Here is a 14,222-nt window from a genome sequence, read left to right as displayed (position 1 = left end):
GTTAGGGAAAATGCAAATTAAAACCACGATTTGCTACTACACATTCCTGGAATAACTAAAATGAAAAAGTCTGAGACTACGTAGTGGTGGTGAGAATATGGAGCAATTCGAATGCTCATATATTGCTTGTGGGGTTGCAAAATGGTACAACCAACACTTTGAAAAACAGTCTGTCAATTTCTCATGAAGTTAAACATGCACTTACCATATATCCCAGTAATTCTATTTCTAGATATTTACCTAATATAAAAACATTTGTCTACAGAAAGACCTGAGTGTCATAGCAGCTGAATGCTCAATAAGCTGAATGTTTACGGCAACTTTATTCATAACAATAAAAAAATTTGAAACAATCCAAATGACCATCAACTGGGGAGTGGATGAACAAATTGTGGTGCATTCATACAATGACATGCTACTCAAGAGTGAAAAGGACAAGACCACGGATACATGCAACAAGCTGGAAAAAACCTCAAGGTGGAAAAACCTCAAAAGCATGATGCCAATAAAACTAGCTGGTGCTAAAAGATTTATATTGTATGGTTCCATCTACCTGACACCCTACAAAAGGCAAAACGACGGAGACAGAAAATAGGTTGGTTTTTGCCAGAGGGTAGAGCTGGTGACAGAGGAGTAACCTCTGAAAAGGTAAAGCAGAATTGATTTGGAGTGGTGGAAGTATTCTATATTTTGATTGTGGTGGTAGTTACACAACTGTTACAATTACTTAGCAGTTACAAAACTGCTAAAATTCCTCAAATTTAACACTTAAAAGTTGTAATTTTATTGTATGTAAAAATAAAGAATGGAAGAACAAAAGAATGAGGAAAGGAAGGAAGAAAGGGCGGGAGGGGGGAAGAAAGGAAGGGAGGGAAAGACAAAGTTCTTCTCATTCTTTATCCCTCTTTGAGATGCCTCTCTGTGGATCCCGGCACCCCTACTAGGTAGCAAAAAGAACACAGAAGTTGGAGCTGAGGGATCCCACGCCTAGCTGTGTAATCAGGCAAATCTCTTAGCCTCCGGAACTGCAGCTTCTTCTGTAACCTACCTCAGAGGGCTGTTGTGAGGATTGAATGGGGTAACATTTAAACTAACTGGCAAAAGCAGGTGCTCGATATATGAAAATTCACACGAAAAAGACGAACCAGGAAGGGAGTTGGCAGAGACTACTGTGTTCTCTGCAGGAGGCTTATCTAGTTCATCAGCACCTTGGGAACAGTTAGTCTTCCTCTGCTGCGTTCTGAGAGTTAGGTGATGAGTCACCTCCTCAAGAGGCCGTCTAGTTCTGGCAGATCTATCTGATTGAATTGTGGACCTTGGGACTCAGCTAAACTTGTTCTCCAGCCAGTTTAGAAGGATGAGTAGCAAAAATAATATGGCAAGTATTTCTTGAAGAGCCCTAACCCTCTGTCCTTGTTAGTCTACCCTGTGAGGAGTGGCCTGTCTTGACTTTCTGTCAAACTGGAGCAGCCTGAGACTAAGGGCAAATGCCATCTTGGCCTTGGCCGGCCACGACTTGGATAGGCAGGTCAGGCTTATTGTTAGGGAAGCTCTGAGAGTGAATTAATTTAATGCCTTTTTATTATGAGTTCAGGTGCAGCTCCATTTACAAGTTTTTCTTTCAAAATCATTCAGCCATTAAAGCTGCATAATCTTGGAAGGTTTTGAAGACACATAATTGGTAAATGTTTTTCCCCTTCACACGTTATCTCTCATGTTTATTCATGAAAAGTGAACCAGTCTTAGAATTTAAACAGTGTCTTGGGGTACCTGGCCTCCTGTATTTCTAAGGGGCAGGAAAGATGAGGCTATCCCAGAAGCCATTTAAAAAGAGGATTTAAGGCCTGAACGCAGAGAACTCAGCCCCAGGTACTAATGACCTTGCTTTGGCTAGCAAGACTGAGCCTGAGGCCCGTGGCACTAATAGGGTTACCGGGTACCCAGACGGGCAAATGCCTGTTGATTGAATGGTTAAATGGTGAAGAAAGCAAAGCTTACCTGTGCAACGTGTCCATACCTTGATTCCTACTTCCTGAATCAACAGTGCCTTTTATTGTTCTGCCCAACTGTTAAGATATCCCACCTGTGCCTGCTCTTTGGCGCAGTACTCCAGGCTAGAGACCAACATTTCTCACACCTGGCCGCACATTAGAGTCATCTGGGGATCTTTTAAAACTCCGGCTGCCTTGGTTGCACATCTGATCAATTAGAGCAGACTCTGGTAGGGAGGAGTATAGACATCAGCCTTGATTGAAGCTCCTGAGATCATTCCGATGTGCAGTCAGGATTGAGAACAGCTGGTCTACACCAGTTCCTCTTGAAGTATGGTCTGTAAGTCACAGCTGCAGAATCTCCTCAGATGTTTGTGGAAAACGCAGATTGCTGGGTTCACCAGCCCTATAGGCCCTGAGTCTCAAGGTGGGATCTGGACAATGTGTTTTAATAAGCTCCCCCGGTGATTCCTAAGCTTTTTGCTTGTCCCCCTGCTTCTTATGATGTGGCCATTCTTGCTTCCCATCAGTTATCCTAGTCTTTCAGTTCCTCAGAGATATCAAGTTTCATTCATCCTCAGGACCATTGCAGATGATAGTCGCTCTACTTGGAAGACATTTTCCTCTTTCTCCTTGTTATTAGGCATTTGGCAGAGTCAACAATGATGATATTGTAACCCCAGTAAGTCATTGCAAAGTACATGTTTTGGGAGTTAAGAGTAGACACTGGAAGGCCTTGGGATAGTAATGGTTTACTATTTGATAAGTTCCCTAACTGTCACTGGAAGTCATAGAGAGATTGCTCCAGGGACGGTGAGAGAAAAACCAGTCTCACATAGGCGAATGTGAGGGATAAGAGGGAAGACTTGAGTGACGTGGCACAAACTGGGTCAGATCCATTAAAAAGCCAGCCCTGGGCAGCTGGCAAGAGATCATGTCAAGAGACACCATGCAGGTGCCAGCAGGACCAGAAGATCAGATTCTCAGAGCGAGGGCCACCTGGAAGAGGGAAACCAAGGGAAGGGGCACAGCAAAGGGCAGAGCTGGGTGGTGGAAAGATGTGCTCAGAGGGAAGAGCCACTCCGGCCACCTCAAGTGAATACTGATGATGGGGAAACGTTCGTGGAAATTCACTCTCTTGAGTCCAGTGTGAGTGAGAAAGTGTAATTTAATCTAAAGGAGTCTAATTTAGCCTTCCATCAACTGTAGATCTTTAACGAGACCTCTATTCTTCTAGGACGGTGTTTCTCAAGCTTTATGTATGTAGGAATATTATTAAAATGCAGATTCTGATTCAGTACGTCTGGGGTAAGGGCTGAGATTCAGCACTTCTGACTGGCTCCTAGATGCCCCTGTCTGAGCACTACACTTAGAGCAAGGAGGTTTGAACAATGGGGCTTATAACAGTGGAGCCATGATGTGGACAAGTCCAGAAATGACGGCTGAGTCATCAGTTTTTATGTTAGCTTCCACATACCTTTAGAATTAAGTGTTTGTGTGCATTCTAATTCTCTACATGATGTATGATAGAGTTCCACTAACCAAAATATATGTTTAAATGGAACTCTCCAATTCCAACTTGCCAAATAACATAAAAAATTCCTGTCATTTTACTGACCTGTCTCTGAGTTGCTAATGATGACCTGCAACATTGACTAGGTTACCTGTTTTTGTCCCTGACCTAAGGTGGGTTATTAAATGTGTGTAGATGTTAGGAACATGAGAAAACATTTACACAGTTTTCTTTTTGTCACCCATTCACAGGCTCAGTTGGTAAACTCCGTCTTTCGGAAATAGGGAGAAAGCATACTGAGTAAGAGCCCTCTTTGACAGCTTAAAATTTAATTACAGGAATTTTATTGGGAAACTGTCAAAGTGACTAGATTTCATAAGAGGATCGGTCAATGCCTCTAACTTGTTCTGAGCATCAGCTCTGCTTTCTGGATCATGAAATTGGCATGAACGTACTGGGCAAAACAATGCCGAGTTCGCCAAGATAGCACTGCTGGCATTTACTGCAAGCCCATCTGCACACTGGGTGGGACAAAGAACAGAGGTCAGTGACAATAGGTATAGTAAATGTAAGGAAGATGGGCCCAGGGCTCATCCCAAGGACTGAGAGCACATGGAAATGTCTCGTGCTTTAAGCTTCAGTCTGAAATAGGTTGGTCTAAGGCAGGCTGAGAGTTTACCCAGTCTTTATAATGGAGATCACAACTGTGCTCCCAGGGACAGACTAGGGCTGTGTGTGTGTGTGTGTGTGTGTGTGTGTGTGTGTGTGTGTGAGAATGTGAGTCTAGGTGAACAAAATCACTAAGGTGACTGAGACTTTGAAAGGTCATTTAATCCAATGCATTGCATCAGACCAGCCCTGATGTCATAATTTCCAGACAGACAGGAATCCATTCTGTTCTAAATACTCTGCAGGTAAGTCTATTTCACAACTTATCTCATAATTACCTCTTTCTGTTCAGCATTTCCTATGTTCAGGAAACATTTGTTTATGATGACTATAAATCAATTTTTTTTAAAGTTATGAAGCTCTTATTAAAAATCTAGAAATGTGCCTGGCTCTCTAGGAAACATCTGCTTGAGTAAGGCCCTGTCCCTGCTCACTTCTCATTCATCACAACTGAGTTCTTCCACAAACTTTGGTTGATCCTTCACTCGAATTCATTCTTTCCCTGCGCTCCTGTGATATTTAATTTAGAAATGTATTGCATTGATCACATTCTGCTTTTTATTATGGTTTATGTGTGCCTGCATGCTGGTTAACATGCTTCTTTAGACATCAAACAGAGAAGTTGGGATTGGCTAGAGCATCTGTCCCAGCTTACGGTTTTTAATAAAATAATTTGAGGAAACAAGAGGATCCATGTCTGACTACCCAATGTGCAATATTTTTGCTAAAGCAGGAACTTGATAAGTACCTGTTGAATTAAAATTAACAGAATGTGCTCAAGAAGTGGGTATAATATTATTCATTGTGGCCTTATTTTGGGGACAAAAGATAAAACGACTTAAATATCTATTTAGAGGCCACTGGTTCAATGGAGTTTGCTATGCCTATATAGTAGAAGACCGTGTACCTGTTGGAAAGATTGAAGCGGGTCTGTATGTACCAATGTGAAACAACCTTCAAGACACGGTATTAAGTTAAAAAAATGGAATACAGAGTGATGTTTATGGTATGCTAATATTTGTCATAAAACAGATGTATGGGTGTGATATGTGCACAGAATATTTCTAGGATACAAAAGAACTTGGTAACAGTGGTTGCTGATTAGGATGGAAATTTCAGTGCCGTCTAATACAAATAGAAAGAAACAATATCTATAGCCTCTTGATGTGTTGGGAAGACAGTGACCCCTAAGTATAGAAGGTGCAGGAGTGTTTAGGCCAGGAAAGAGCTACCTCCAAGAAGAAGTTGCTGGTAAAACCTGGACACAGAGCTTAGGCACAAAAGCCCAGCTTCCTAGCTGCTGTGTGGGTGGGACCTCTGCAGGTCCAAGCGTGACCATGCCAAATCGATAGCCAACTTCTCTGTCATAGCAGCCCAACTGAGGAAGTTGGCTGCCTCAGAACTCCTCTGCATCCCCCCCACCGCCACCCCACTTCTTCCCAAGTAAGGCCCCACCAAGCTGGAGAGGAGACCTCGGGCACTGCTAATTCCAAAGATTCCACCTCAACTCAGTCTAGACATTGTTTTGCACCAATCTCTAAGTCTGACTTTGGTTTATGATTGGGTTGGGGCTCAGAAAAAAACGAAACCCCACGGTGTGGCACTTTGGTATGCAGAGTACTTCGAACTAAAGGAGACTGGAAAGCCTCCAAGGTAACCTCAGCAACAAGGTCTCCCTCTCTGACCTTCTCCTGCCCTCCTGTCTCCTGCCCTTCTTTCTCCCCTGAAGCAACCCATGGAAAGCAGAATTCCTCTTTCTCAAGGAGGGTCATAGAAACTAGAACCCCTTTTCCCCAAAGCAAGTCATAAAACCCTAGAAAAATTACTCTAACCTTTCCCTCCCTTTCTGTGCAGACAGTGGCAGTGGCGGTAAAGAAATTCTCTGGCCCACCTTGCCTGATAGTAGATAATAAGACCCTCGTTCCAGGGGGGGTCCTGCCCTGATCCCTGGAGGAAAAAATGCTACAGACTGCGGCCAAGAAGAATTAGAACAGACAAGCCTTGCTGGGCTTCCCCTTCCATTTATTAGCCTTGAATCACAGCCTTTTGCCCAATCACGTTTCTGCATGGCCGTTCATTCTGCATTAAGTCTAAGCACAAAAATGAACAGTTTTCTTTGGATCTTTGGGTTTCATTTCTAAAAGCTCCTGTGTCACGTAAAACTTTGATGAAAGAAATTTGTTATCCTTTTCTCTTGTTAACTGATCTTTCGTCGTAGTATTGGCCGTGATTATTATGATAGGTGAGGAAAGGTATCACACCTCTACACTCCTCCAAGTTCAGTGTATTTCTGAGTTTGGCTCTCAGCTTTAATTTTATTCCCTGCTTTACCTCATGGAAGTTTATTCTTCAGTTTTTAGCTAAACTATTTCTCCTCAGACTGTTTCCTGTCATAAATTCATGTCTCACCCTGCCCTTCTTTTTATCACTTGTCACATCTGTTATTTTAATTGTTTAACTTCTGTCTTTCCAAAGACAGGCAACAGTTGAACACGGTGCCTGTTTAATTCATAGGCACATTGCTAAAACCTTGCACCATGCCTAGCACATATTAGGCACTTGAACATGTTGGTGGAATGAATGAATGAATGATTTATAGCACACCGTTAGCAAACTTTCAAAAGAAAACATCCAGAGACACCTAATATAGGGAACATTTTATTTGGAAAGATTTTGAGCATCATTCTCTTTTCATTTTTTATTAAGGCAGTAACATTCTTTTTTCCCGGAGGTGGATGGGGGAAACCATTTGAGGCTACAGTAAGTCCAATCTGAAGTCAAAACCAACCACTTTGCATTCAGAAGCAGCAAAAATACTGGTGATGGGCTGGGAGGAGCCATATGTTGGCTTTCTGAGTCCACTGCCAAGGAACAGATCCAGAGCAATGCATTTCAATTGCTTTGAAAAATGGCTAAGTTCCATTACATACCACTACTAAAGAAGACACCTCATTGATGAAGCCTTTCACCATGATAGAGGGAGTCTAGTGCTGGTTCACAATGGCCTGTTGCGTTTTAGCCTTCAGTTGGTTTAGAGGGAAATTGCTTAACCTATGAGAGTTGCTCAAATTCATATTGTTCTTGTTTTGCTTTGGAATTCTTTGTCCAGTAAATTAGCTCTTCATAACACAATCCCGCCATTTCTTATCCAGCATAGATTCATTCTACCCTTGACAGCTGGCCAGGTGTGTGTGTATGTGCATAGGGGTGCTATTCATTGGCACATATTGTCCCCTCTGGAGTTTAGGGGTGGCAGAAAGCTTTTATAGTACCAAAAAAGTAAACATTGATAATATGGCCTGACAACAACCAGATATGCTAAGCTCTAGAAGCAAAAGCAAGGCAGGATTGCCTCCAAATGTGGACAGATATTAGCCATACCACAGTAACTAGAATCTAATGTGAGGGCTGAATGCCTGGAGAGGCAGCACCCTAAAGGATGCTTAGTTACAGCTCCATGCTGCCCCCGAGTGGCTTGATGCTCCATTACACCCTCCTTGGATCCAACCTTCCATTAAGGCTCTGGAGGGCAGAGTATTCAAGATGTTAGATCTAGTCCAAGCCCAAATTCTAGAGTTAAAAACAGAGGGGTTCTTAGTGGCTGAAAAAAAAACAACCTGATGATATTTGGGAGTCCAGTTTTGAGGAAAGGTTCTGATGAGGAGGCTTACTTCTACAGGCTACCAGAGACTCCTGAGACTTCAACAGCTTGACTGATTTATCAGACGCTCCAAGTGGCCCAGAGACAAGGATGGCCAGAAGAGATGGGGCCTCCAGAAGGCATGGTTCCAAGTGCGTGAGGAGCAAAGTCATGGGACGCAGGGTACGAAGAAGGGACAGAAAGAGGGGCTTGCAACAGATCAAAGGCTGACCTCCAGGAACAGGGTTTAGAGCAGGTGTGATGATTCCCCTCCTGGCCCTCATCTTGAACAAAGAAAAGGGAAGCCACATGAAGCGGGTTTGAAAGATTACATCAAAATTAATATCACTGCAGCTTCTATCCTCGACTAATGGCAAAAGCGAGAAGGGTACTTGGAAAATAACTTCTTTCTTTTCCTCTAGATTTTCAAAGAAGCAAATAAATCAAGAATAGAGACCTATATATAGGAGGTTGCGCCTCCTGCCAAGAATGAAGCACTTTTTGTTAAATACAGGAGAGGCTACTTGGCTGCACTAGTATGTGCTTTTTGGAATCTTGTAGAATGTCACCAAGGTGAACTTTGGAATGGCTTGAATCATCCCGGAAGCATCTGTGCTGGGCAGTCAGGAGTGAGTGCACCGCCTCCCACCCGGCCCCACCGGGCCTCACACCCTCTTCATTCCTTTCCCCATAAGGCAGGCAAACACGGTCATGACCATTTTGGGGTTCACTTCAACCAGGTCTTCTGGTAGGGCATACACTCTTGCTCCAATTTTTCGGGCCATGGAGATGGCATACCTAAAAGGGAGAAAAGAGGAAAAATAAGGAGAGCCTAAGAAGCACAGCATGAATGGGACCCTGGAGGGTCACAGTCACAGTCGCTCCATACTCAGGACAGAACTCACTCCTGCAGTGGCTGGAGTCAGTCACCAGCATCCTCACACTTTTGTGGACAAATTTTGGCTCAACCAAAGCTTCTGACAAAGCATCAGACTTGCTGGCTAGTCTCGTGATCACTATCAAGTGTATTATTTGTCCTTGGAGATCTCTTCAGCTCCTGCCTTTTTTTTTTTAAGTTTTTTTTTTTTTTTTGTAGAGACAGGGATCTTACTATGTTGCCCAGGCTGGGCTTGAACTCCTGGCCTCAACAGAACCTCTTGCCTCAGCCTCCCAAAGCACTGGGATTACAGGCGTGAGCCACTACACCTGGCACATGCTGCCACTTTTGATACCCACACCAGGAGTATTCTCTTGGGCTACACAGCAGCATGGCAGAAAGAGTCACAGAACTGAATAAAAATGTGTGCTAGGAAAAGTTTGCAGACTACATTTCAACTACAGTAACATTTTTACAAGGAACAAAAGAGGAAAAATGTGTTTATAATATCGTGACCTTGGCCGGGCGTGGTGGCTCACACCTGTAATCCCAACACTTTGGGTAGCTGGGGTGGGTGGATCATGAGGTCAGGAGATCGAGACTATCCTGGCTAACATGGTGAAACCCCGTCTCTACTAAAAATACAAAAAATTAGCCAGGTGTGGTGGCATGTGCCTTTAGTCCCAGCTACTCAGGAGGCTGAGGCAGGAGAATTGCTTGAACCTGGGAGGTGGAGGCTGCAGTGAGCCGAGATCGTGCCACCGCACTCCAGCCTGACGACAGAGCGAGACTCCGTCTCAAACAACAACAACAACAACAACAAACAAACAAAGAAAAAAACTCCTGGCCTTCCACATCAATTTTTTTATTCTTTGTTCCATTCCAATTCTTGCCAACATATATTTGTACTTATGTATGGCACTGCAATATAGAGTAGCCAGAGACTTATATTCCATATTTTCACATGGAATGATGATAGCTGCATCAGAACATTTTTGCTCTGTTTGTAGATATATGAAGATAAATTTGATTAATTATAATCTATTTTCAAATGAGCTCACACTACTACCTGGCAGTTCTTTTATTCACCTCATTTATTATCTAGTGACCTCTTACTGTGGTTACACCAGATACTTCACTGTACCCAAACCCACGTTTACTACCTCCTGCTCTCCTCAAATTACTTTACTTTTACTTTATTGATCAAATTAAATTAAGAGCATCAGGCAGAAGTAGACCCATTTTTTCTCCTTGTCTATCTCTCAATAACTTCTTCTATATTAATTATTAATGAAGTAAAATTAATTCTTCCCCATTATAAAACACAGAAGGAAAATTGTCTGAAAACTAGAAAGGAGCTTAAAACAAAATCACACACAATCTTGCCACCATAACATAACCGTTCTTCACATTTTGTGTAATTTCTTTCACCCCTTTTCCTAAATAATTTTGTATCTTGCCCTCACAGGAGAGTGCTTACGAGTCTGGGCTCTGAAGTTGGACTTTGAATCTCAGCTGCACAACTGAAAAATTGTATGGCCTTGGCAAGTTTCTTAAACCTAATCACATTCCCCTTGAACATCTGGGCTGAAGACTTTTTACAATTTCTGGGTCTTCATATGTGTTTTTCCTTCTGCCCGGAACATTCTTCCTCGCTCCTTCACCTGTCTACTTCCTTCCTACTTGTCTTTTTCAATTGAGCTCAGCTGAGCTGCTATTTGCTCTAAAGAGCTATAGTCCCCTTCCTGTCCCTTCAGGGATGCCTCATACTGTCCCTTCCACACCTCTCATCACAATCTATTGTGATTTTAGTTTATTTCTCTCCGTTAGATTGTGTTAAACGTCGGCATCCCGGGAGCACAGGTTCCCACTTTCCCAAACTGGAAACAGAAAGAAGGGCTGTGTTGAGACTATAAAGCAGGGATGCTGGGCACTAGATCCTTGTCACTTCTAGACCTGTGCTATGAGCTGAATTGTGTCTCTTTGAAATTCATAGGCTGGAGTCAACCCCCAGCACCTCAGAGTGTGACCCTGTTTGGACAGAGGGTTGCTGCAGTTGTAAATAGTTAAGATGAGGTCATGCTGGAGTTGGGTGGGACCTTAATCCAATAGGACTGGTGTCCTTCTAAGAAAAGAAGCATCACAGAGAAACGCAAAGGGGGAAGACAGCCGTGTGAAGTCACAGACACGCAGGAAGAATGCCATGTGAAGACGGAGGCAAAGACTGGCATGGGACAGATTCTCCCTCAGAAGAAACCAATCCTGCCAACATCTGGATTGCAAACCTTTAGCTCCTATAACTGTGAGAGAAGAAACTTCTGCCGCCCAGTTTGTCTAGTACTTTGTTGTGGCAGCCCAAGGAAACTAACAGAACCTGATCTGAGAAAAGCATCTGTCTGGAGCAGAAGTTCATCAGCTTTTTTTGCAGAAGACTAGATAGTAAACATCTTAGACTTCGTTGTAACTACGCAACTCTGCTGTTGTAGCAGGGAAGCAGCTCTAGACAAGATGTAAAGGAATAGGCTGTGTTTCAATAAAACTTTATTTAGAAAAGCAGACAACAGGGCAGATCTGGCTCAGAAACTGTAATATGCTGACACTCACTCTAGAGGAATCATCTGGCAGATGACCTGAATGGTAAAGGACAAGACAGTGGCTCTCACACTGGCAAAGGCTCTGCTGTGGAACCCTAGCCCTGGGCATTCTTATCCATAAATATTCATGAATGGGGCATTTGGTTAGGAAATTGGTTTTATGGAACTATAGGCTTGCTTATCAATGACAAGCATACTCATTATTATTTTTTTTTTGTCTTGCTTCCATTCTGGCACTAGGAGCTTAAAACTACTATTGTACCATATCCAAAATAGTGATGATCAGACTATAGTAAGTCCTGAGAAGGAAAGGCATGGATAGTGAAAACGAAATGTTTGCATAAAGGCATGAGCATTAGACTTCACAACCATCCAGCTGCCAGTTGGGTCCTTCCCTCCCGATCTTAGGTTTATTTCCATTTACGTACTTTGCATTGTTGAGTTTCTCATCATCATTCAGATTTTCTGTCTTCAGAAGGTCATAGTTAATGGAACCTGGTTGGATGGCATCGATGAGGTCCAGAACGGGCAGACTTGTACTAATCTTTGGGTCCTACACAGAGAGAAAGGGAGGGGTTCATCAGCGTGTCCCAAAGTTACTCCCATTCAGCTCAAAGGAAGTGGGTGGCTTTTTCTTCTTAAATAAGCACTATACACAGCCTGGTCTGGGAAATGCAGCAGTATTCCACATAGTGTTTCATATAAACTGTAGTTTCTGTAGCGGCATCAGGAACTTCCCAGAAAACCCACTGTCTACCAACAGCCGGTAGTCGTTCTCAGATAATAAAAGGAAGGAAGTTAGCACAACTAGAGAAAGACATAAAGTTAAAAAGAGTGGATTGTGTCAACCATATGAAAAAATGCTCGGCATCACTAATCATTACAGAAATGAGGACCAAAACCACAATGAGATACCACTGCACACCATTCAGAAGGGCTATTACTAAAAAGTCAAAAAATAACAGATATCGGTGAGGTTGTGAATGATTGTACACTGTTGGTGGGAATGTAAATTAGTTCAGCCCCTGTGGAAAGCAGTTTGGAGATTTCTCAAAGAACCAAAAATAAAATTACCATTTGAACCAGCAATCCCAATACTGGGTACATACTCAAAGGAAAATAAATTATTCTTCCAAAAAGACACCTGCATGCTCATGTTCATCACAGCACTATTCATAATAGCAAAGATATGGAATCAACCCAGGTGCCCATCAACGATGGACTAGATAGAGAAAATGTGGTGCATATACATCACGGAATACTATGGAGCCATAACAAAGGATAAAATATGCAGCCATAAAAAAGAATAAAATCATGTCATTTGCAGCAACATGGATGCAACTGGAGGCCATTACCCTAAGTGAATTAACACAGTAACAGAAAACCAAATACTGCATCTATTCACTTATAAGAGGAAGCTAAACACTGGGTATATATGGACATAAAGGTAGGAAAAACAGACACTGATGAATAAAAGCAGTGGGAGGGTGGAAGTGGGTTAAAGGTGAAAAACTACCTGTTCAGCACTACGCTCACTATTTGAGTGACTGGTTCAATAGAAGCCCAAACCTCAGCATCACACAATATACCCTTGCAACAAACCTGCAAATGTACTCTCTGAATCTATTTTTTTTTTAAAGAGTGGGTTGTGTTCATTTTTTAAAGGACTTCACATAAAAGGAATGAGGGGCTAGTATGACATTTCTTTCAGTACACTATGTGGCCTCTTTTACTTAACCAATTCTGCAACGACTTACTAAGAAGACAGGAGAAAATGAGGCCCGAGTGTTAACAAGGAGCAAAAGAATTGCCAAACCTGTCTGAGAGTGAACCCCAGCATGGCTTACCAAATCTTGTCCCCATAAGAACACCCCAGAAGCCACAGCCTAATGTAATGGGCTGGAGCAGCAGCTATTTTAGGAAGAGAAGCACCCCTGGGCTATGTAACTGGCCTCTTCATATTAACAGCTAAGCTGCCTATAGATACACTACACTCTACAGCCTCACCCCACAGGTAAAAGGCATTTTCCTCCCATTTGTGGATCATCACATACAATTACTAGCCATACTCTCAGGAAGTTACTCAAGCTTTGATGTCCTCACCTATAAAATGAGGAAAACAGTAAAGCCAGCTTTACAGTGTCAGTGAAGACACCCTGAGACATGAACAAGGAGCCCCTGGTAGCCTGAGCACATTCAATATTTAGAGCTCCTTTCGACTTTGCTTTTCTTTACTGCCTTTCCAAATCTCCTTCTGGAAGAATCTGCTTGCATCAGTGACCAGCATCCACTCCTGACTGCTCAGCTCTCCAGACTGAACAGTAGGCTGGAGATGGAGCAGAGGTGACGGTGATGAGCTCACAGCAGGTGGACACTCCTGCGACAGCCCTGCCGTGACAATATCTTCTGGTACTGCTTGTGGAAAGAGATTTGCATTTTTTCTTGATTTTGAAACGCAGGATGCATATCATGATGAACCGCCTCACCAACCCTGTTAATACAAGTCTGAAGGGGTTCCTCCCCCTAATCCTGACCTTTAAGCGGGAAAAATGTAGTTAAGACGGCCCAAGCATTATGGTGATGTGGATCGAGTGCACGGGTCCCTTGAGGAGGAATCCAGTTAATGTATGAAACATGAGTCAAGACATTTAATGAAATGCTGCTATTAATAAAAATGGGATTTAGATAGAAGTACACAACTGCTTTTTTACAAAAAAAAAAAATCACAAGGGAGATCTTTGAGCATTTTATATGTCACCATTATAATGTTAATCTGAATCATGGAGGTGCCCACATTTTACGAATACTATCATAGTTTATATTACTTTGAAAGAACAATACCTAAAATCTTGCTTCTAAAATCATGGAACTAAGCACTGAGTACACATGGACATAAAGATGGGAATAGGCCAGGCATGGTGGCTCACGCCTGTAGTCC

The 14,222-nt window shown here is 42.7% G+C and overlaps 1 protein-coding gene across 3 annotated transcripts in view; it reads right to left on the bottom strand.

The window, feature by feature from the left end:
* Positions 1 to 6,818: 6,818 nt before the first annotated feature.
* Positions 6,819 to 14,222, bottom strand: part of LCP1 (lymphocyte cytosolic protein 1 (L-plastin)) — a 98,392-nt gene continuing 90,988 nt past the window's right edge. For all 3 annotated transcript variants that reach the window (XM_011974584.1, XM_011974585.1, XM_011974586.1), the window contains 2 exons: positions 11,713 to 11,837; positions 6,819 to 8,611 (listed from right to left, as the gene is read on the bottom strand). In XM_011974584.1, coding sequence (XP_011829974.1) covers positions 8,479 to 8,611; positions 11,713 to 11,837 — 258 coding nt within the window. In that variant the 3' untranslated portion in view covers positions 6,819 to 8,478. The remainder of the gene's footprint in view (positions 8,612 to 11,712; positions 11,838 to 14,222) is intronic.

The sequence above is a fragment of the Mandrillus leucophaeus genome, unplaced genomic scaffold (assembly GCF_000951045.1).
Source record: "Mandrillus leucophaeus isolate KB7577 unplaced genomic scaffold, Mleu.le_1.0 Scaffold147, whole genome shotgun sequence".
Lineage (NCBI taxonomy): Eukaryota > Metazoa > Chordata > Mammalia > Primates > Cercopithecidae > Mandrillus > Mandrillus leucophaeus.
The sequence above is the reverse complement of the archived record's forward strand: the minus strand, read 5'-3'. Positions and strand labels throughout refer to the sequence as shown.